Source organism: Saccostrea echinata, unplaced genomic scaffold (genome assembly GCF_033153115.1).
Source record: "Saccostrea echinata isolate AGI-Se365-2 ecotype Australia unplaced genomic scaffold, CSIRO_AGI_Sech_v1 ptg000014l, whole genome shotgun sequence".
Taxonomy (NCBI): domain Eukaryota; kingdom Metazoa; phylum Mollusca; class Bivalvia; order Ostreida; family Ostreidae; genus Saccostrea; species Saccostrea echinata.
The window spans coordinates 15,823,872-15,847,376 of NW_026889763.1; the positions used below are offsets into that span (position 1 = coordinate 15,823,872).

General features: G+C 34.5%; 1 protein-coding gene across 1 annotated transcript in view; it reads right to left on the reverse strand.

Moving 5' to 3' along the window:
- Positions 1-23,505, reverse strand: part of LOC133186539 (peroxidase-like protein) — a 38,532-nt gene that overhangs the window by 1,860 nt on the left and 13,167 nt on the right. The window contains exons 3-13 of the mRNA XM_061321771.1: positions 11,308-11,515; positions 9,740-9,914; positions 9,363-9,587; positions 8,778-8,974; positions 8,633-8,675; positions 3,292-3,413; positions 2,718-2,816; positions 2,525-2,629; positions 813-1,539; positions 453-631; positions 202-322 (exon numbers count right to left, since the gene is read on the reverse strand). Of these exons, the coding sequence (XP_061177755.1) occupies positions 202-322; positions 453-631; positions 813-1,539; positions 2,525-2,629; positions 2,718-2,816; positions 3,292-3,413; positions 8,633-8,675; positions 8,778-8,974; positions 9,363-9,587; positions 9,740-9,914; positions 11,308-11,515 (2,201 nt within the window). The remainder of the gene's footprint in view (positions 1-201; positions 323-452; positions 632-812; positions 1,540-2,524; positions 2,630-2,717; positions 2,817-3,291; positions 3,414-8,632; positions 8,676-8,777; positions 8,975-9,362; positions 9,588-9,739; positions 9,915-11,307; positions 11,516-23,505) is intronic.

The following is a 23,505-nucleotide window of genomic DNA, read 5'->3' on the forward strand; positions in this document are numbered from 1 at the left end:
GGTTTTGTTAATTTTTAATTGCTATAATACAATTACTATCGGTTAATCAGTCGGGACGTCTTTCGGTTAACCGATTGGCAAGGTTGTATTCGATTGCCATCCCAAATATATATATATATATATAGAGAGAGAGAGAGAGAGAGAGAGAGTTTAACACTGTGTGCGTGTGTGTGTGTGTGTGTGTGTGTAATAGAGACATACCGTCGTCTGTCAGGACGTAAAAGTAGTCTTGGTTGAAAGGAATGAGAGCGGCCTCCAATATTCTTCAATACTGAACACATAATTTTGGAGTATGTTGTCTGTTTTATCTCTGCTAATTCATCTAAATTTTGTAAAGAATCAAACGATAATTATTTAATTAAAATGATCATAATTCAAAATTCAGAGGTCAAGAAGTTAAGACGTTCCGTTACTTGTTTTAATGTTTTAGAACACTGAATTGTAAATTGTACCTTTTGTAAAAGCAGCCAGTGGGTTTTCTGGGAAAGTGCGCTCGTACCAGAAACGGTCGCCCTGTTTGTATAGGCTGAACTGAAAGCCGATAAGACATTGGAACGTGGGTCCCAGTATGCTTCCGGTTCGAGGAGTTTCAGATAAACCTCCAGCATAAAGATCAATATCGTCTGGATCTCTAATAAAAAATTAAAGATTTTCAAAACTTTTATTCTTCTTAACATTCATCACATGACTTTCGTCTTCAGTTACTTAGATATACGCAGTGTTTTTTACAATATCTTTATTTGGATAAATTTATACCGATAAGTTTGAAATGATTCAGGCTACTGTATATCAGCATGATAAAAAACGCTCACTTGTAAGTTCGCTGAAGTGCAGCTGCTGCCTGTGGAGTATGATCTACCAGCCCCCCTGGGGCAGTAGCAAAGAAACGCGCTCTTTTAAGTCCACAGAATTCTCTGTAAACGTTGTAGGGAGGTATGCCGTGATCTCGACCTCTCTGTACGTTCAAAGCTCCCAAATCAAAGGACAGTGTTTCTGATTCATTCATCCCTTTCTCTGAAGATTTAAATAATTCATTCCTGATTCCATCAACTAAGAATCTGTCAGACTTAGATTTTGGGGCCCTTGACATCCAGCGAGCCATAAACTCATATCCGTGATCAAACATCAGGTCAGGAACCTCAAAATGATCGCTCACCGGAAATTCTTGGACATTCCCGAATCCTCTGTCGTGACCTACAGTATTTCTGACTAAACTATGGCCCATACGATAGGCTGCTACGCCAAAAGCATTAATTGTTCTTGGGTCAATCCTATAATTATATACATCGCTGTGTCCCACTGGCCGTGAATGAAGATTGAAATAATTCATTGTATAATCGTCAAGTAAAGCAGGTAAAAATTCGTTGTAAGTAACATGCTGAAGCTGCGCAATTACGATTCTCTTTGCCTCCTGGAAAAGAATTTCATCATTTCTGATGCCAGTGGCTCGTCGCAATGCGTCGGCAATGAGATTATGACGTCTTAACCACGTGATATGAGGAACAGTTAGGGTTGGTGTTTCGCTTGGCCTGTGATCTCCTGTGATAAAGAATTTGAAAAAATATTCTTCTTTGCTGTAAAGCAAGCAGAGAGAGATTGGGGGATAAAGAAGAGAAAGGAATTTATATTGAATCGGAAAATAACCACTGATGTTTTTATACATCTGTCATCTAGAAATATGTTATATGTGAGTCTGTTGTTTCATGAAAGGCTGTTTAACTTAAGAATTTACAATTATAATCACACCTCATAAAGTACTGTAAATCACTTTTTATAAGCGAGAATTTTATTTTCGCGTAATTAAGCGAGACTGCCTGCTCGCGAAAATTTAATTCTCGCGTATATTTCTAGTATTAAAGAATATATAGTACAATATCCAAAGTTCGTGAAAATTATGTTTCGCTTATCAATACCAAATGACCATCTCGCAAAAATAAAGTGTCGCAAAAATTTGGTGATCTACAGTAACTGTTTTTGTAGTAAAATACAAATTATGAATATGTTACAATGCGTCCTATTTGAAAAACATGCACTAGAATTATGTATTACATATTTTGGGATAGATTTATCAGTACAAAATGACATTCCCTACACCCAAGAATGCTCTATAGTAAGATTGTTCGGAATTGATCCAGTGGATCTGGAGAATTCAAAGATATGAAAAGTTTACAGTTGTTATACAGCACAACCTGACCTGTTGGGCATCCTTTCTATCAATAAAGATCCCTCGAGTCTTTGTGTCGATTAAATTGATTTCCCCCTATACATTACTTGTAGGTTTCGAGCCCAACCCTAAAGCCCATGTGGAATGATAATCTTGAAAAATCTTTGTTATGCAGTTAAAAATATCATACGCTAAATTTGGTTGAACTTGGTTGAATATTGACTGAGAGGGAGCTAAAATATTTGAATATATCAGACTAACAGATGAGGCAATGGGGCTAAGAAACGTTGGGACTATTGGTCATCCGAAAAGAACACATTTAGTTATACTGAGGACAGAGAAGTAATATTACTAATTTACCAGCCATGAAACAATGATATCTAGTTGTGATTCCCTGCGGACATCCTTTCTCGTGACGTGGAAGAAGATTTTGATAATTTTCAGCAAATCTCCCACCAATTGCAACTGAAAGGTAAACATTTGAACCATGTTCATTCTGTCTTCCAATGGAGGCAAAGTAGTATGTTTTATCAAAAGAAAATATGTTCCTTACGCTTTCCTCCCCTTAATTTTTTCTCATGATCAAAGGTAGATCCATATATCATAGAGCCATCCACAAAGGCTGTTCTTTCGTTCAGCTGCTCGCGGACACCTAGAAATTTACATCAACCACTTTTTTAACCGAAAAGACAATTTTCAAGGTTATGTGTGTATTTACTGCATGTTAATATATCATTTATTCAATCATTCAAAAGGAGAGGCATGTAACTTCATGTTTTTATTAATGATAAAGTCAACAAAACTAATTAAGGAGGCTGGGGGTCAACAAATTAACCATCAGTTATAACTTAATTTTATAGATATGATATCTTAAGCTGTCAACTATCATTTGGCAAAGAAAAATTTCATACATTTTAGTTTTAAAATTTGATCATTTTTGTATATCTTTATATGGAGCTCTTCTTGTAAAGGAGATCAATATAGTCTGAAAATGGCCACAACCCCTAGCCCTTTTAATTATTATTCTTGCGAGCCAAGTTTTGTCAACTCCGTTTGTGGAAAAGAGAGTGGACCAGAAACCCTCGGCTAATGAAGATAAAAGATAAGGAACACAAAATATTTCTTACCACTTTCACACCTTAATGGAGGTGCGCCTAAATGACGAACGAAGTGCATACAAGTTTTGTTTGGCTTGAAGAATGGATCCAGTTTGTCGATTTCAATGTTAAAACAATGCTGTGGATATTTTCTACCAAGAAAAGTAAGTCTTTATTAACATATCATTTTCATATAAAAAGTAAATACGTGTATATTCTGAACGAATCTTATTTTGATTTCCCCTTACAACTGACCCGTAAAACTCGTCAAGAATCATACTACTGCAAAGTTAATGTTGTTCGTATTCTTTCCAATGCAAGAAACCAAAAAAAAGATTTATAATTTAAATGTCGTGCTTGTTTCCCTTTGCATCTGATCCATACTTAAAATAAATTATATAATTACTTAAAATAAATAATTTATTGCTGTTTCTTTTACAAAATAACCTATTTGCGTTCACGGAAAGTTTTCTCCTTTATTTCTTATGAAAACTGATTTTCATTGTTCAATCGATGGACGCCAAGTAAGTAAGAACCGGTTCTTAAGATAATATGTGTGTGTGTTTAGAGACAGGAATTTGAAAAATTATGAAGCATTCATTTACTGTATGTATACATAAACAAAAAAAATAAATATTATGATAGCCTTGCTTTCAAGAATTTATAGTATCCTAAACGTTGCGTTTCCTCGACCTTGTGGCTTTATTTTATGGCGAAAAAAAGTAATTTTCCTGGTAATCTTTTCGTGAAATAAAATAATAAATATTGTTTTTGTCCTATCCGCCCGTCCGTCTGTCTGCCCGCAATAACATCAACCTTACCCGTAACTTTTGATTGGTTGGGGCTATGGCATTCACATGCGTATTCCTTGTGACAGACCTTTCCTCGGGTAGGAACATATTTGACTCTCGACCTTGGAGTTGACCCACTTTTGCAAAATTTTACCAAACTTTCCTCTTGGCTATTTATTCTAGACAATTGGTAATTGGCCTTCATACTAACAGTTAGTATGAAGGCTTTCATATTTCACAGAGGTATTTCTTGAGACCTTCCCTTGGATACCAACAATTTCGACATTGACCTTGGAGTTTGACCTACATTTGAAAAAAAAAAATTAAACCTTTGCCACAACTTTTGAACGGTTGGTTCTAGGGCTTTCATATTTCACATGTGTGACAAGACCTTTCCGTGGATACCAAGAGTTTTGACCCTATGACCTTGACCTTGAAGTTTGACTTACTTTTGAAAAATCTAACCCTGGCCAGATCTTTTGAACGGTTGGTTCTAGGGCTTTCATATATCACATGTGTATTTCTTGTGACAAGACCTTCCCTTGGGCACCATTAATTTTGAACATTTGACCTGCCTCAAAGTTTGAATTACTTCTGAAAAAACTTTAACCTTCGCCGTAACATTTTTATGGTTTTTTCTAGGGTTTTCATATTTCAGAGGTATATTCCTTGAGACAAGACCTTTCTTTGGGTACCACCATTTTTGATCTATTAACCTTGACCTTGGGGTGACTTGCATTTGAGAAACTTTCACCTTTCGAAATAAGCTGCCATATGGGGGCATCAGTGTTTTACAAATACATCTTGTTTTTTATCCTTTCTCAAACAAGATAAAACCAGATGCAAATGGACCATAAAACATGCTTGAGTTACCTTGATGTCACTCCTGATATGATTGATTTATTGTATGTATGTTGTTTTACCTCCAATTCGAGAATTTTTCACTCATATAGAGTGCTTAATTCAAATTTAGACCTATACTCGGCACTAAGAGCCTTTGAGCAGTGAGGGTCTTTATTGGGCCAAAACCTACCGTGACACGGAACCTCGGTTTTTTAGGTCTCATCTGAAAGACCTGTGACTTTCACTTCTAATGTCCAGTGCTTGACGAAGGAACAGTCAATACCTATATTTACGTCCTAGGTTTAACGCGGCGCAACGAATGAGAATCGAACACTGGCCTCCGGATCACGAAGCGAACGCCCTAACATTAGGCAACCGTGACCAGTCACTCCTGATATAGATTCATCAATACACTATACTCTGTGAACTAGAGGTTCCGATCGTTTTTCTTAATACTGTTTCTAGGTATAAATCTATTTACTATTTAAGGTATAATGTCCATCTAATAGGATAGATAATTTTCAAAAAGAATTATTTAAAAAAAATCATCAAATGAAGCTAGTATTTTTCCAAATATTTCCTCAGTTTCCATATGCTTTCTAATTAATACTACATATTTAAGCAGAAAAAATGATATATTATAATAAAATATTATTTTTATATATACCTCATATTTTTAATTTTATGTTGTGATAATAAATTATTGCTCTTCCTATTCACTGTGTCACGTGTTCTTCATGTCATGGTTAGACATAAAAAAAAATCTGCAAAAGTAAGTGTCGCTTTTTTTTCAAACTTTATTCCATTTGATCGAATGCTTTTGCTGTTAATGAAAATCAATTTTGGGAATTCTTAATTTTTATTCTGAAATTTAGAACAGAGGACTTTAAGGCCATAATTCTTTAAAAGTACAAGGTTAATTTAGCCATATCAATTGTCCGTTGAAATGTATGGAGATAATGAACAGTATTCAAGTTCAAAAGTCCATTTAAACAATACAAATTTGGAGCAGAGCAAACACGGACCTCTAAAACATCAGAGTTGGGATCAGGTGCCATAGAGGAGTGAGCATCCCCTGCCGACCAGTCACACCCGCCATGTGCTCCTTGTCATAATCGGGTAATAACGGAACAATTCAGTGTGTAAATAATGGCCTAACAATTAGCATGAAAATTTGACTTAACGATAAATTGTATTTGCTGACAAGGTCATTGTATCGACCATAGAACTTACGAAATGACGACTTTAAATGAGACTGCTGATATTCTTTTTTCATTAACTTGTTTGCCAATAACTTACCTCGTATTAGAAATTGTTCATACGAAGAGCATGATCTTGCGTATCGAATCAACTGAGAGATATAAATCCCATATGCAGGTGATGAAGGTATATTGTTGCATAAGTCAGGGAAGTTGACGATTGAAACGTTAAAGTCATCACGTTTATCATAAAGCTTAGTTGTTAGATTACCATTAAGTCTTTTTCTAGTAATATATCCAAATATGAAAGAGATGTGTCAGACTCTGGTATCTTTAATTTCAAGCTCACTGGGATATATCGTATCGACATACGAATGGAAATAACCATTGTTATACCTTTAAAAATTTGTTCCTATATATTCAATACTAAAAAAGTCTAACATTTCTAATGTTTTACTGAACGGGCATAAAAAAAATCGATGTTTGACCGCGGTTTGAGATATTGGACCTGTCGATGAGATGTTGGACAGCTTACGTCACATAATGGGCGGGGTCAGCTAAATCTCATCTGCATTCCTTGTCAAAAAACAATAATGATAAAATAAATAAATAAAGGTATAACAAAACATTTATTGACTGCGTTCTCGGGCAATATGCGTTTTGTCGACCCCTCGAACCGAACTGTTTGCCTTCGATCTAACGGCCTCAGGCAAACAGTTTGGTTCTTGGGTCCGACAAAACGCATGTTGCCCTCGAACCCAGTCAATAAATGTATATTGTTAATTGACAATACGTCGTCGATATATCTAAATGTCGAGTTGAAGGCCACAGCAAGTGTTTTCTTTTTTTTTCACGTACAAGATATTTGAAAAAAAAATTCAAAGTTCGTAATTTTTTTTCAAAGTGCGTTGCCATAGCTCTGACCTTGATAACAAACCGCCTTTAATTAATTAGTTCTCACTTAATTAATCAATTTATGTCATTGAATTTCTAGCGACAAAGATACTATTAACTGTAATAAAACAGTAATTGTATGAAAACTTACTTTGACATTGTATGATAGAGATCAAAGAGGAATTGAATTGTTTGATATGTGTATACACTGATTTTGGGAATAGCCCTACTTTTACTTTAATTTCAGATGTTTTGCGAACATGTGCATTTTGCCAGAAAAAGAATCTGACATGCCACTTCGAGATTTTAACCAGTGAGAGAGAACTTTACGAGCTTTCATTTGAGGGGTGTCCCATCTTTCAATGAGAATTAGGGGAAGAGCTGTGTGAGAAAACGTTAACATTGTCGCCTATGGGAAATGTGTTAGTGGACAATACCCAGCTAATGTGCATATGTGGCTGTGTCAGTGTAGAAGAATGTGGGCAAGCTTGAAAAAACTTTAGCAGGAAGGATCATCAAACTCTACATTATAATAATAATTGTAATATTTGCTATCGCCGCCTCTTTGTGGTAATCTCGATTAATTTGAACATGATACGACAGGAAAGGATTGAAACTAAAAAATTTAATTGATATAGCTTTAGCACACTTTTTTAAAAATAATATTCTCGGTTAAATTATTGTTGATTTAATTTTCACTTATTTGAAATAAGGTGTTTTAATGAAAAACAAGACGTGCTTAAGCATTTGTTCAACTGCGCTATGCATGCATTATTAAGTCTGTAAAGTTTAATAGTTCGGTATGGAATTTATATCACGATTGGGACAAAAGATTTTGATATTTTTACAAATGCAAAGCAAAACATTCATTGAATTTGTTGTTCATTATGTTTTCTTCGGTTTTACTTTTGCTTTTGTCATTTAGTAACACATTTTCGTAGGCTGTGACGTCATAGCTAGTCGATTGTAAGATTAAAATTTTAAACATGGATGTAATGAACAACTTTGAGAAATTTTGTCAATCTTAGTCAGGATGGTTAATATACTCTCGCTATCTTATACGGCAGTATTTCTTAATTTTACTTTTGTGAAGGTAAGGAAATTTGAGAGTTTTGCCGCAATTTTGATTTTTTTTCCCATAGTGAAAAATATCACTTTCACGGTTGAAATGTAATAAAAGGATTCACACCCTTTTTAATATCATATGAGCACTTAACCATTATATCAGCCCTCAGGACTTCGGCCCTGTGGCTGATATTGTTGCCTCTGGTTGATAAAGTTTGTTTTTTTTTTCTTTCTTTTTTTTTTAATAGGGTAGTGGATACATATAATTTTTAATATTGAAATACATTAACTAGAGAAGATTTATTAAAATCTGCTAAGATAACATTTTATGTATCAATAAGAATACTTTTATAGAAATCTTTCATACACCCAAAAAGAAATTAAAATATATCTTATTTCTGTATCTATTAAATAATAATTTTGACTTTATAAGAACCTGACACATTTAATTTAACAAATTTGGACTCAGTTTAACCTAATATGATTAATGCCAAACTTTGTCTATATTAATTTTTTATTAATTTTATTTTACTTGAAAGCATTTAACGTATAAATCAACAGATAACAAAAACAACCTACCTTTTTTGGGTACAACAGTCTAAAATATCTTTGTTATTTTTATCTGGAAAAGAAAATAAGCCGTGAAATCATCTATGAGTTTTATTTATGTAGTTAAAATTGAGATGATGACAATGAAAAATTGAATATATGATTCAAACTGCACCTTTTTCAGAGGGCGTGGCAATGACGTCATGGTCTATGAACTGTCCATGGTGGGTGAGGTAGGTAGAAAACCTGGCACTAACAGGAGTCATGCCCCCTGAGCAGTACTGGAAAACATTGTTACTGACAGTTCTAGCGCTTGGTAGTTGGCCGTCAGTTACAGAACTGTTTCTAGTAGTATTCAGTTCTGCAAAAATACTCTACACATTGAATGATTAAATTATAATTGTGATCAAAAAGAAACCGCTTTTTGTCCTTTTTTACGGATCATTTGTTGATTGCAAGGGCCTCTCAAATAACGGCCGGGGACGACTTTCAAGAACGGATTACCAAGGAATTGCATTCTACTGCTTGTTTCATAAATCTCTTTGATATCTGTTAGCGCGATCCAATAAGGTGTAACTGAACCCTTATATTGTTCTACAAAGATCTTCTCGTTGATAGTTTACAACGAATAAGGCATTAAATTCCCTTCGTGCACAAAATAGTATTGTAAGTATGTTTCAAATGCCATTTCCATTATCCAGACTGTTTAGTACACTATCATAACAAAGTGAAATATATATTATATAGTTCAGAACGATACTTACTATTATCGTATGCTGCAGGTACGACACGTTGTTGTGGGGTGCCTGAGGACCCAAGTAAAGGGTCCATCAAATTATTACATTGCCCGTCTGCTCTTCGGTAGGGATAACGAACATTGCAGTAGGGTCGTTCATAACAGTATTTAGCAAGTCTTCGTCGAAATTCTCCGATAATTTGTGGATCACTGGTTATAAACTTTAACGTTTCTGTCATATTACCTCGACTGTTAAACAAGCAGGAATCAAAATTGAATTGAAAGCTATAAAGATATTAATTTAATGACACATTCTTTACAAAAAAATATATCTGAAATGTAATTCTAACACATACACTTGATAAGATGAGACCATATGCCTTTCGGAAACGGACACAAACCTTTCTGAAATGTTCCTTGCAACTATTTCTGCAGCTTCTGTAGCCCTTCTTGAGCGATCGCTGATTAGAGCGTTCAAGCTTGGAGAGTTACTCTGGGAAAATCTGGCCAGTGCTCGAGCTGCTCCCGATCCAGTGCCAGATTCCTGTCTGGACGCTACGCTGTCAGTAGTTCGACCTTCAGAATAAAAAAGGTGAAGATAACGAACAGTGATCGATCCAAAAAAAAAATCAACAGACAATGCATATCTGTGAAAAGGAAATTAAACACGGACCCCGGGTAATTCCAGAGGTGGGAGCAGGTACCCTGTCGAACGGTCACACTCAATAATAGGTTATTTTTGCTTACAGGGGCATTATAACGACCATAAGAATTTACAAAATACTGACTTTAAAAAAGGTTGCTGAAATCCCTGTGACATCAACTTCATGTCAGTAGTCTGCCTCGCTTTAAAAATTGATCGTACTCAGAGCATGTTCTTGAGTTTCGAATAGGATGGGAGATGAAAACACCATATGCAGATGATAGCGGAATATTACTACATAAATAAGAAAAGTTGACAATGGATAAGCTGAAGTCATCCCGATGGTCATTCAAACATCCAAATGAACAGATATGGCAGACTGAGATATTCTTTATTTCGAGTTCACTGTGATATTTCGAGCCGATAAATGAATGAAAGTAAGTATTGTTAATTGATAAAACGTCGACGATATATCTGAATGTGAGGTTAATGGCCACAGAAGTATTTTCTTCTCAGGAATAATTTTTAAAATAAATTTGCTTCTTAGGAATATTAAACACGTCGGCTAAAAAAGGAACAAAATTAGTGCCCATCGGAATTCCAACAATATGCGGAAAGACCTGGTCTCCAAGACTACTAGATGTTGTCAATGAGGAATTCCAGCATCCTCTTAATATCAACTTCAGACTATTCTTGTGTAGAATGAGAGTTATTTTTACCAAAGTAATTTTTTTTTGATGACCAGTCACAAGATATGAAAATTAAGCTGTACACATTTAGGGTTGTTTGGAACCGTTGAAAGGTAAATAAAGTACCAAGATTATGAGTCATATATATTGTTAATTAACAAATACATAATTATAACGCATTTAGAACTCATATCATACTTGAAGAGAGCGACAATTTTTAGCAGAGGTAGGCTGTTGACAGATAAGTTGATGTTACAGAAATTTCAAAAACCTCGTTTAAAGTCAGCATTTTCTTTATTCTATCGTTGTTATAATGACCTTGTTAGCAAATACAGTCATGTATAATCTACCGATTTTGACATATTTGTACCAATTAGTAGGCCTTTGTTTTAACACTAAATTTGACTAAGGAAAATACTGCGTCTACCTGATCAATGCATAAGACCCACGGTGGGTGTGACCGGCCGACAGGGCACCTGCTCCCTCCTATGGAGTTTTTGGGGCATTATGTTTACCCTGTTTATATATTCATACTCTTTGTAGTTTTTCTTTTAAAATCGATTACGGTTCGTTATCATCACATTTTTCATGTACATTAAGATTTGTTTTTAATTATGTTATGCATTTCTTATCTTACGTGCTGGAATTCGTCCTAAATGAACGGTTCTTTCTGAATCTGGAGCGAATGCTGCCGATCCCTCAGATTCTTCTCCGTCCCTTCTTACGCCGCTGAATGCACGGTCAACAGCATTCTCTACTATAGAACCAATGTCTTCTTGGGCAACAGTATGTGAAAGGAAATTCGCAACCATCAACAAAAAACACACTTGAATCATCTCTTTCATCTGTGGTTTTATAGAGAAAAAAAACGATTTTGCTATTTTTGCCTTTTTTAAAAAGTGATTATTGAAGGCTGAGAAAAAAATATTCAGATTTATTGATGATGCGCGTTAGTACAAGATTTATAAGCGGTTTCCCTTTAAAATAAAAAAATAAGAAAAAAATCCATAATAAATAGACATTACGTTTGCAAGTGTTCGAAATTTTGGCATAGTAACAGTATATATATAATTTTTTTAAAAAGTTATGTACACATGCGCTTAACTTTCTTTTTAAAAATATTTTTAAAAAATCCCAGATGTTTGTTAAATAATTATAAGTAAATGTAATCGTTTTAATTTTTTAAATGCAAACAAATCTTAAAACCCCACTCAAAAAAAAAATCAAAGATGGTTTATAAGTGCATGTGTACATACAATTAATTCAGATCGACTTTATAGTAAATCGTAGATTTTTACTGCAGATCTTTTGTGACTGCCAAATATTTTAAGTATAACTTAAATATAAAGTGAGACATTTCTTATGTTTTTGAAGGTTCGTAATTATTTACCAACCATAATGATTTTTTTTCAATAAATATTAGACAGGGCTCTTAAATCATTATAGTTTTCTTCTAACTCTTTTCTAATCGTACAATTTCCCTCATTATTATTTGTTTCATTTCAGTATCTTTATCATTATGTAATACTTTTATGTTAGAGAGATTATAATGTTGTACCATGGAGGAGTGAGCATCCCCTGCCGACCGGTCACACCCGCCGTGTGCTCCTTGTCGTGATCGAGGAAGACGGAAAAATCCGTAGACAATTCAGAGTGTAAATAATGACCTAACAATTAGTATGAAAAACGTCAGTCAGCATTTGACTTCATGATAGGTTGTATTTGGTAACAATGTCATTGTATCAACCACATAAAACTTGTTAAATGATGACTTCAAACAAGACTGTTGATATTCTTGTGTAATTAACTTTTTTGTCAATAGTTTGCCTCGTTTTAGAAATTGTTCATACGTAGAACATGCTCTTGCGTATCGAATCAACTGGGAGACACACATTAACCTACAAACGTATATTAAAAATAAACAAACGATTGTAGAATTAGTTTGAAAAAAGTAATACCAGCAATAGCCAGTTTTAAGTGTTTGATTTTTAAAGAATAATTTTCATCTAGAGTGTTCATTGATTGATTGATGTCTTACGTCCCTCTCGAGAATTTTTCACTCATATGGAGACGCCACCACTTGCCGGTGGAGTGCTACAAATTTTAACCTATACTCGGCAATCAGGGCCATTGAGCAGTGAGGGATCTTTTTCGTGCCAGCACCTACTGCGACACGGGACCTGGGTTTATACGGTCTCATCCGAAGGACTGGTCTCCACGTCCCGCAATGGGATTCGAACCCGCGACGTAAGGATCAACTCCTTACTCTGCGACTCTAGAGCAGACGCTCTAACCACTGCACCACGCGGGCGACTAGAGTGTCCATTTTAGGGCAAAGGAAATTCTGGTATGGGACAAAATTTCTCCTAAATATTTATTTGCTTAAATTTGTAGGATTTGGATACTCCCACCTTTCACTATGTTAAATTGTAATTTTTAATTATTTTTTATTTAATTTAATAAAAATATACAAAAATGATTCTTTTTCTTATATTTTTTTTTCAGAAGCTTAATATTATAGACAGGTGTTGAATTATACAGTGTTGCTATGAAAACAAAAATTTCAAGCAACAAGTCTCATTATTTTTTTTAATTTTCAACAAAAAACAAATTTAAAAAACTGGAAAAATTCGTTCTTGAAAACAAACGGGTATCATTCTATGGTAATGTACAATTAGAATGTGCTTAAATATGTTAACAAAGTAAAATATAGAAAGTGAAATATATATATACGAGGGTTGTTCGGAAAGTTCGTGGACTTCTGTCATATCTTTTTTATTTAACGTCATATGTCATCCAAATTTGGTAGAAATATTTTAACAATAAATTTAAATGATTTGTATTAAATTTTTTAAAAATATCATCATTCATCTAAAACTTATCCAGAATTAAAAACTGCAAAAATCGGATCGCGGCTCAGGTCAAAATTTAGTAATTTACAAACAATACACTAAATAATGTCTGTAGTCATCTTCTCTGTAAAATTGAGCAAAAACGAAGAAATCCTAGACGGTTAAATTAAGAACTGTTACATCGATTCTTATTCCAAATTTTGGCTTAATATTTTGCTTCGGTAAAAAGAAATCAATTTGAGAAGATAGGTAGTCCTCATTGAAAACGACAAAAACGATGACGTTTTAGAACGTCACGGAGCAGCAGATAACGGTGCAGTTTTGTGTTATACTCGCGGAAAATCCTGAATAAACGCTAAAAATGTTGGAGGAATCAGAAAATATGCCACAAGCGAGTAGTGCATGTGTGTGTAAATGGTAGAGGCGGTATTTGAGTGTCAGAGACTCTGTATCTGACGAGGACAATCTGTGAAGAAACGGTTTAACTGTAAAAATCTGAACGAAAACTTTTAAAAGTTGGGACGTCATGGAAAGACGTAGGCGCTTCAGAGTTGCTGATCTAGTGAAAGCACAGTTAAGCGGTAAAAGAGATTAAACATTAACAAAGGAAATTATAAAACGAGAACAATTGTTAGAAAAATAAATGTCAAGTGATTGAAAAAGGTTTTTAATACGTGGGTATTGGACTATACTGTGTGAATGTATAGGGATAGAATTTGTAAGAAACTCTTGACGCTATGTTTTTGACGTTACATTGCTTTTAAGTGTGCGCCGTGGTTAATAAACATGTTGATTTTAAAATGAAAAAAAAAATAATTTCTATCAAATCGAATGGAATGAAATTTCACAGATCAACAAAACAAATATTTTTACACATGATATTGTGCTTATTTTAAATTTCTTGGAAGTAGTATAACAAAGATTGACATCGTCCACGAACTTTTCGAACAACCCTCGTATATTAATGTACTCAAACAATGGAAATACCTGTACTAGTATTTGCTTAAAAGTGTTCAAGAGGAGCTACTTTTAAACTATCTTTTATAGAGTTTGTTTTTTTAATGTCCTTAGTACAAATATTAATAGTTACAGGCTTGCAAATTTTTGTTCATTAATAATAAAATCCCAACTTGTGAAAACTAGCTTCAGATACTAAATCTTTTTGTATCTACAAAATTTGACCCGATAATAAGCACTTAACCAAATTAAAACTATACTTCAAACGGAAGCACGTCATAACGTGGAGGTATCTCATACTACCTTAAGTTTTCCAATCAGATCACACCCTTTCCTGTCCGTAACCGAGAAAATTGCGAATAGTCATGATTGTCAAGCATTTGCATCTATTGATCTCAGTTGAATGACGAATCTTAAAACTTGTGAATTATAAAGCACTTTAGCAGTTAAGAGTCATAAAATACTATTTTGCTGGATCTATCGTTATTTTTTTCAATTTCAAACCCAATTGCAGAGGAGGGCAATTAACAATGGTTAACAATGGTTATAACTTATAAGAAATGTTTGATGTAGAAATAATGAATTGTGTTTGATTGATTGATTGTATATTGTTTTACATCCCGTTCGAGAATTTTTCACTCATAGAGAGAGACGTCACCATATACCGTCGAAGGGCTTTAAATTTAAACCTTTACTCGGCACTCAAGCCCATTGGGCAGTGAGGGATCTTTATCGTGCCAACGCCTGCCGTGACACTGGGCCTCGGTTTTTAAAGTTTCATCCGAAGGACCCGTAACTTTCACTTCAAAATGCCGAGCGATAGGCGGAGGAGCAGTCGCTACCTATTTTTTTATCGACTTAAGTCATTCGCGACCGGGGCTCGAACACACGACCTCCCGATCACAGAGCGAGCGCTCTACCGAATGACCTACCTTGACGGTTAGAAATAGTGAAAGAATATGCTAGGAACATACGATAATATACTGAGATTGCAGTTTAAATATACGGAGAAATAAATAGAGAAACAGCACATTTTTTGTGCTCAATAAATATACACTTTTTTAATGGGTGGTACTGTAGCTCTCTGGTTGTCCATCCCAATTTTTTGGCAGACCAGTGAGCTACAGGTCTACAGCTAGAGCTGTACTTTATATATGAAAAGTATGCAGAGATTTTTTTTTCAGATTTATTGATCCTTTTCTTCTGGTTTTTATGTTTTTGTTTAGTTGGTTTGTGTCCTTGCAGTATTTTTTTACATTCTTTATATATACGTAATACTTCGTGTCTCTAGACCAAACAACGATCAAGCATTGCTCGAAATATTGATAGAATTTTTTTTAAAGTTATTCAAATAGCAATGTATTTTGGTTGTAGTTAAAGATAATTTTGATTATTCTTAAAACGAGTTATTTCTCGAAGATTCATGAATAGCTTTGGATCTATATATAATAAAATTAAATATATGTATCACCTTACCTTACGTGCTCCCAGAACCACATTTAACATAGTTCTTTTATCCTATCCTTTTATATGAGTCTTTAAAGTTGGGGTCAGACCATGGACATGTATTTGGTTTTTCCATTTTTGGGACCAGTTATGTTAAGTACATTAGCGAGATGGATTCACATTTGATTGATATCACAAATTTACCAAATAAAGTTTCCCTGAGATAATTTTGCATCCATGGTTTGATAGGTTTTGCTTTGTAAGTTTGTTAAATTCTCGATATTGTACTGTTGTGAAATTTATTTGAATTTTTCTTAATATCGTAAACAATTATTTGCGTAACATCTGAAGAAAAAACATTAATCAATATTTTTACAGATGGGAAGACAGATTCAGCATAAAAAATATAATATATTCACAATTTTAAAAGCAAGCAACAATTCTCAAAATATTTATTTCATGCATGTATTTTCCGAATTGTTTATTTATTCTTGTGAAATCAATGATGAGTTCAGGACTCCGTAAAAAATAATGGAAACTGCATGAATTAAATATGCTAAAACATTGAAGTTAATAACTGAATAAATTCTATCTGTACTGCTCAGTAACTTAAATCGTCGCTTATTTGGGATTTATAGTTAAAACTATACTTCATAACCTCGTGTATACATATTTATATACAAGTATATTTACAACATGAAATGCTTTTTAAAATTTTACATTTAGTTAATAATTCTTGATTACCTCAATTTCTGTAATCTGGGGAAATATTTTAAGACTTTTCCGAAATATTTCTTTTTAAAATTGATTCCCTGTTGTAAACCCCCTCCCCCCTACCCTCAGGGTTATGATTTGAACAATCTTGAATTTACAATACCTGAGGATGCTTCTGCATTAATATGACCAATAATGGCTATGCTGTTCTTGAGATGAAGATTTTTAAAGAAATTTCCTATATATTCCTAAAACTTTGACTCCCTGTTGTGGCCCCACCCTACTATCTGGGGTCATGAACAGTATTGAATCTACAGCATGTAATAAACTTTCGTTTAAGTTTCATCTTCTATAGCCCAGTGATTCTTGAGAGGAAGATTTTTAAAAGATGTGACCTAATTTTTAGGAATTCTTGATTACCTCCTCGGCATTTTAACATTAGCGGTTGCTAATTGGCGTGACACTTCCTGTGAATAAACTTAAATTACCTTCACCCAAGGATACTTTGTGGCAAGTTTGGTTGAAATTTTCCCAGTGGTTCTGGAGAAGAAGTCGAAGATATGAGAAGATTACAGACGACAGCTAGAGACACATGACAGGCGGACGCCGGACACCCTTCAATCAGAAAAGATCACTATGCCTCGACTCAGGTGAGCTAATATTATAAGTAATTCATACTGGAGAATGTACAAAAAACCTTTTTTAAATTGTTTGTAAGACAGTAAAACATCCATTACGTAATTTAAGTGTATGGTTCAGAAATTTTCCCAAATTACGGAGATATTCGACATTGTTTGCCCATAAAAATTGTATAAATTTAAACATAGATGGTTTTTCCTAGTTTAAATTTTTAATAAACTTTACACGCAAATCCTTTTATCATAGACATTATAAAACAAAATGGAATTCGACTTCAATTCCGGATGTCCACAGTTCACATATTCGGTTTTCGCGAAAGATATTTTTTATGGCGTCCACTTTCTATAGCTAAATTATGTGATGACAGTCTTATCTTGCTAATTTGCTTTTGATAAATGCAAGGAATACGTTTCACCAAATAAAATTGCAATGTCTTGCATAGCATACATCTAGATGGACTACTGATATCTGCAAAGAGATTCTGTTAAAAGTATACTTCTATGTTTATAATAATTCTATGTTTATAATCAAAAATGGCTATCACAACTAATTCTACCTGTAGTAAGTAGTTATTTCACTTGTTTCGCTCACTGCAGGGGAGGTGGATAGATGCGAATGTAACAATGCATGATCAGAATAAGTGGCAAAATTTGACACTAGAATTTTTTCTATCAAGCAGAAAATATCTGGGAATAACCATGGCCGTAGGAAACGGGGGGGGGGTGCCCCCCCCCCCCCAATAATTTTGCCGATATATAGTTTACTATAGAAAACACAGCTGTTATTTGCTTGTGCCCCCTCAAAAAAACGTCTGATGACCTTCTTTTTTTTTTTGCTTGTCAAGAAATTTTTGGTAGTTGATAGTGCCCCCTCAAATGAAAATGTAGCTGTGCCCCCCCCCCCCCAACTGAGGTTGCTTCCAACGGGCCTGATAACATGAATAAATAGACAGTAGTCTTCCATACTTAACCCCAGGATGAACGTAAAGTTCCTGTCCATTTTGTTTTTTATGGTGGCCATTTAATTAGTATCCTCAACCCAGAAGATTTACACATTGTCAATAATTCGTATCATTGTTAGTGATCATTTCATCCGGGTTTAACCGTTATGGCAAATCACAGTTCATTTCATAACCAATAGTTTCCATATAACTCTGGTTGTTCTCATTCATAATATCATCAATTATAAAGTCCTTCCTAGTTAAGTTTGCGCATTCATATCTCCTAATATCATAACTTTTCCTTTACCTTGAAATAAAGTTATTTGTGTTTCAAGGTCAATGAACACGTCAAAGTCCTAAAGGCAGTAGAACTGCTAGTTGGAATATCATACACAGCTTGCGTATAATTTATTGTCGGTATTTCTAATAAGAATTTATTTTTAACCGTATAATAGTATCATGCTGATTTTTCACAACTGATGTATAATTGTGAAATCTACGAGTCAGAATTATAATTCCATCGCCTTGGATGATTCTGCTTTTCTGTCTAGAGAAAACATCAGAGTCAAAATTTTCGACATACACATTAAAATCTTTTTGAAGCCAACATTCAGTTAAAGAATAACATCACAAGTTAATAGCAAATTTTGGAAACCTATTTCTTTAATTTTTATGGGAAAACCGCCACTGATTTCCAACTGATGAATTTAAATACTTCAGTATGAAAATGTCAAATATCATCGTCTTCCCTGGCGCCTGAATCCAGAGCTTCCATAGTTCCCGGTCCTCTGTGCTCCGTACATATATAGAGTCTGCTAAAACCATTGTTGTCATTTTCTACTTCCCATCGCCTCTTTCAGAATTGGGTAAAGTTGTATTTTTTGCTCCTGTATTGATCTTGGAAATTGCTCCAGAATTGTGTATCTTGTTTCCACTAGCCTGCTGCAGTTCTTTCTCTCTTACCCTATAGGATGAAAATTTCACTACTACTGGTCTTCATTCTCCATTCCCCTCGCCTTCCTATCTTATTATATTCTGTCGATGTCCCGATTTTTATAACGGAGCCCAAGAAGGTCATCACAAAAACCATTCACGAGACTCACACGTCCTCTTTTGTGTTATACCTTGGGCTTCTGTCAAGCCCCCCCCCTCCCCCAAAAAAAACAGGAGATTATTGCGCATACTACGATATTGTACTATTGTACTACATAGATCATTGTTTTTAAATGTCCTTCTGTACTTTTTTCTAGGTTTTGGATCTGAAACAATATATCCTCGTTGATGTGAGTACACTAAGATCGCTCTATAGTCTGAACTTGCTCTCTGATTTCTACTGCTGACTCTTTCAATAGAGCCCATAGTTTGCGCAAATTTATCAATGTCGGCCTTGTGAACTGCAAGTTCATGGTCGGTGTCCGATTTCATGGTTTTCGTCTCTCATAGCTATGAAATCATTTATGAACTTATCTAACTTATTTTCCACCAAGGATTGCTTGGACTGTTGACCCACTTGTAATTTCTGAACAGCCTCAGACATTAATTTTGGATCAATCTTCGTATTGATGCTCAAAACGAACAAAACCTGACGGAAATCGTCGATTGTCATCCGATGGAAATGCTTCAAAGCTGTCAGCAAAGACAGTTTGGAAGGTGGTTTGGTGGACAAGATAACAGCGAGTGCCACAACTGCTATAAAATCTTTAATAATAGAAAGTTTTCATCAAAAATTCGTATATTAATACCTCTATCTGTATTGACTTTCGACCTAAAATTTCATTCAGATGTGCAATATTTTATAAATTATCAAAATAAGCACAATGTTTGGTCTCGTCTACCGCCGCACGGCAAGAATGTACCGACGTCGTTATGAAATTTCCATTCAACACTCATTTGAATCTGATGATGTGATGAAGATTTACACAAAAAGGAATGAATTTAGAAACAACATTTGGACAAAATTCAAATAATTTTGATACAACTCAAAACAAGACAGTTTATAGCAAAAGGGCAACAAAGATAATTAAAAAGAAGCATGGAAGAGGTTAAAAAGATATGCGAATGAACTGAAAATGAGAGCTGAAAAGTAACGTCGAAACTACTTCGGTAACAATTTTGCCGTGCGGCGATAGACAAAAGCTAAGGTTATGTTTATCTTAATATTTTAACAAATATTCTATATAACCGAGTGAAATTTTATGGCAAAAATCAAAATGGATAGGTGTATTAGTAGGCCAAAATTTTGTCGAAAACATTTGAATATTAAAGTTTTTAAAGCGGTTGTGACGTTACTCGAGATTCCTTAAACGTTCTGCCACTGTTCATTTTAATTGGTTAAAATTATTTAAGGAATGCTTTTAAGTTTTGTGTGAGATATTGGTGTGTAAATCACACAGACTTGTCACGTAGGCATATTTCATGAAGCGCGAATATGCCTACGTGCAAGTCTGTTCAACAAAAACACCAAAAATATACTCAATGTTTGAATTTCTCGCTGCCCTATATCGTCACATCTTTTTATTAACGTCTCTGTAGTATACACTGTGAGTATACACGAAAATGACATTCAAATCAATTTCACAGTTGGCTTAGTAGAAAAACATAGCAAATGTAAATACTGTGGAATCATTTAAATTCGTGGGGGTCAATGTTCGTGGGCAAGCAAGATTTTATTGGTTCGTGGGGATGTAATTTCGTGGGCTGCTCGTTTATTTGGTAGATTCAATAAATCAATATGTTGACAAAATAATTGTTCGAGGGGATGTAAATTCGTGGGTAAGGGTGACCAACGAAATCCACGAACATTGATCCCCCACGAACAATGATGATTCCACAGTATATTGGTATTTACATTTGCTATGTTTTGGTGTTTTTGAACATGTAAAATGTAAATATAAGGAATGTTTTTAAGTTTAGTGTGAATTATTGGTGTGTTAATCACACAGACTAGCACGTAGGCTAGCGCGCTTCATGAAATATGCCTACGTGACAAGTCTGTGTGATTTTCGTACAGAAAGCGTCAAAGTACGATTTTAGGAGTACATAATCCTACCAAACATTTTGGCGATCGGCAACTCTTAATGTACGACCCTACAACTAAATTAAAAGGCTAGAAAAATAACGGACATGGTTGCTACTGTATATCAGTATATTATGATTTTTCAAAATTACATTGGAGATGTGTGGAACCTTTAGAGCAAAGAGAACCGTTTATAGATTTATCTACCTAATTTGAAATGCCTCGCCTACCTGTTAGGAAGTGAAATAATCTATTACTACTAGTTAAGTTACGTTTGGAGGAAATCAAGATCATAGGGGTATATTTGCGGGGGTGAGGGTGGGGGTCTTGTCCCGATTTCGACCGAAAAAATAGTTTGCCTGCCCTCTGATTGTTAATACCTCCCATAATTCTAGCATTAATTTAATAGCAACAAATTCAAAAAATTAATCTGACACGAGAAGCATGCGAAAATATCTGACCCCGGCTATGAACACCCACCCTGCAGTTAAAATCAATCGTACCTAAAAGAAACCTGTAATGGTCATATGGACAAACAGAGTGGATGGAATTGGATGGGAAATTATAAACATGCAGAGATTACATGTCATAATCGTTTCTTGCAGAAATAAGAGCCATAATTGCTCAATCGACGTAAGCAGTCTTTTCCGGCAATTGGCGATGTTCAATTTCGAGTGAAACATTCTCGAAGGGACAAAAAAGGCTAAAAAAAATTTTAAAAAAATTAAATTCAGTGTTTCTTTTCCTTAATTATTTCTTTGTTTTCAACATTTAAACCATTCTGCCCCCCTTTTCGCCGATATACACCTCCGGGCTTGTTGGAAGTCCCCCTCCCCCCCCCCAATTATATTTCTTAGACTTTTTAATCATGTGTACCATACCCATACATGTACACAGTCGCTATTTTCTTCTTTTTTTTCTTCTTTTTTTTCTTTTTTTTTTTTTTTTTTTTTTGCTTTCCCTCCAGATTTCTACACCTTTACAATGGTAAATATAATTCATAAAATACCATCAAAACTGGGTGTTGTCGATTTGGGGAATTGGGGAAGAGGGCAGGACGACCCACAAGTACATGTACATGTACCACATGAAGAAATTTCGATTTTTCTCAATGAAAGTGTCATGCACTGACTACATGTATAACAGAATTAAAGGTATATGTAGAGTTCTTAATCAATTTGCCGAATTTCTTTTATTATGCGACATGTAATCTGTTGTAAACTGCATTTCTCTGTATAAACTTGTGATGCTCCTGAGGATAAAACTTTTTATAGTCGGTTAAAAAGCTCTACAAGGCTTAAATGTTAAATTGTGAAACTGTATTGCATGTATATATAATGCCGAAATAAGATTTAAAAAAAAAAAGAATATTTACAGAAATTACAATAATATTGCATTACTAGCAGAGTTGGCAAAATGTGCCGGATTACCGACATTTGCCAGTAGATTTCATACATGTCCGGCAAAAGTTGAAACCATGCCGGACATCGTATCCGGTAAATTTTGAAAAACCAGTACCTAGAAAAATTAAAGTTATTCCCGTGTTTTAGGAAAAATATCACTGGAAAAAAATCCCACTGGAACTTTTACGGCATTGTATTGCTTTTATCGTTCAGACAAGGATTGAAAATGTTGATGAAATTGCATAATTTCAAATCAGAATGCATCAGTTTACGTTTTCTAGAATCAAGACAAATGAAAAATCTGTTTAAAAAAATATTTTCTTATTATTTTCAGTAATACATTGGTTAAATAATTGATAGAGGCCAAAATGGCGCGAAACTCAGAATGATGACGGAAAGTCATAGTCATGCCGTTTTACTTGTGACGTTATGAGTTAACGGTAAGCCCAAAATAGGCCCTTGGCACTCAACGTAGTTTTTGAAAAAAGGCCCAAAATACGCCCACGGCACAAAGAATTAATAAATATTCAAGAAGGAGTAGTCCCAGGGAGTAGCTCCGATTTTCAGGGAGTAGTCCTCAGATGAGGATAATAGTATCTTCTCAGGGAAATAGACAGTTTTATGGTATTAATTTTATATAGAGTAATAACAGTAGAGGTATAATAAAACGATATAATTCAAACATTGAGTATAGTATTTTTTGGTGCTTTTAAACATGTTAAATGTCAATTTAAGGAATGTTTTTTTTTTAATTGTTTGCGAGTTAATGGTGTGTAAAATACACAGACTTGTCACGTAGGCATATTTCATGAAGTGCTCTTTGTAGGGCTTTTTTTTCTCCCGATATTAACATGTTGTCACCCGCTCT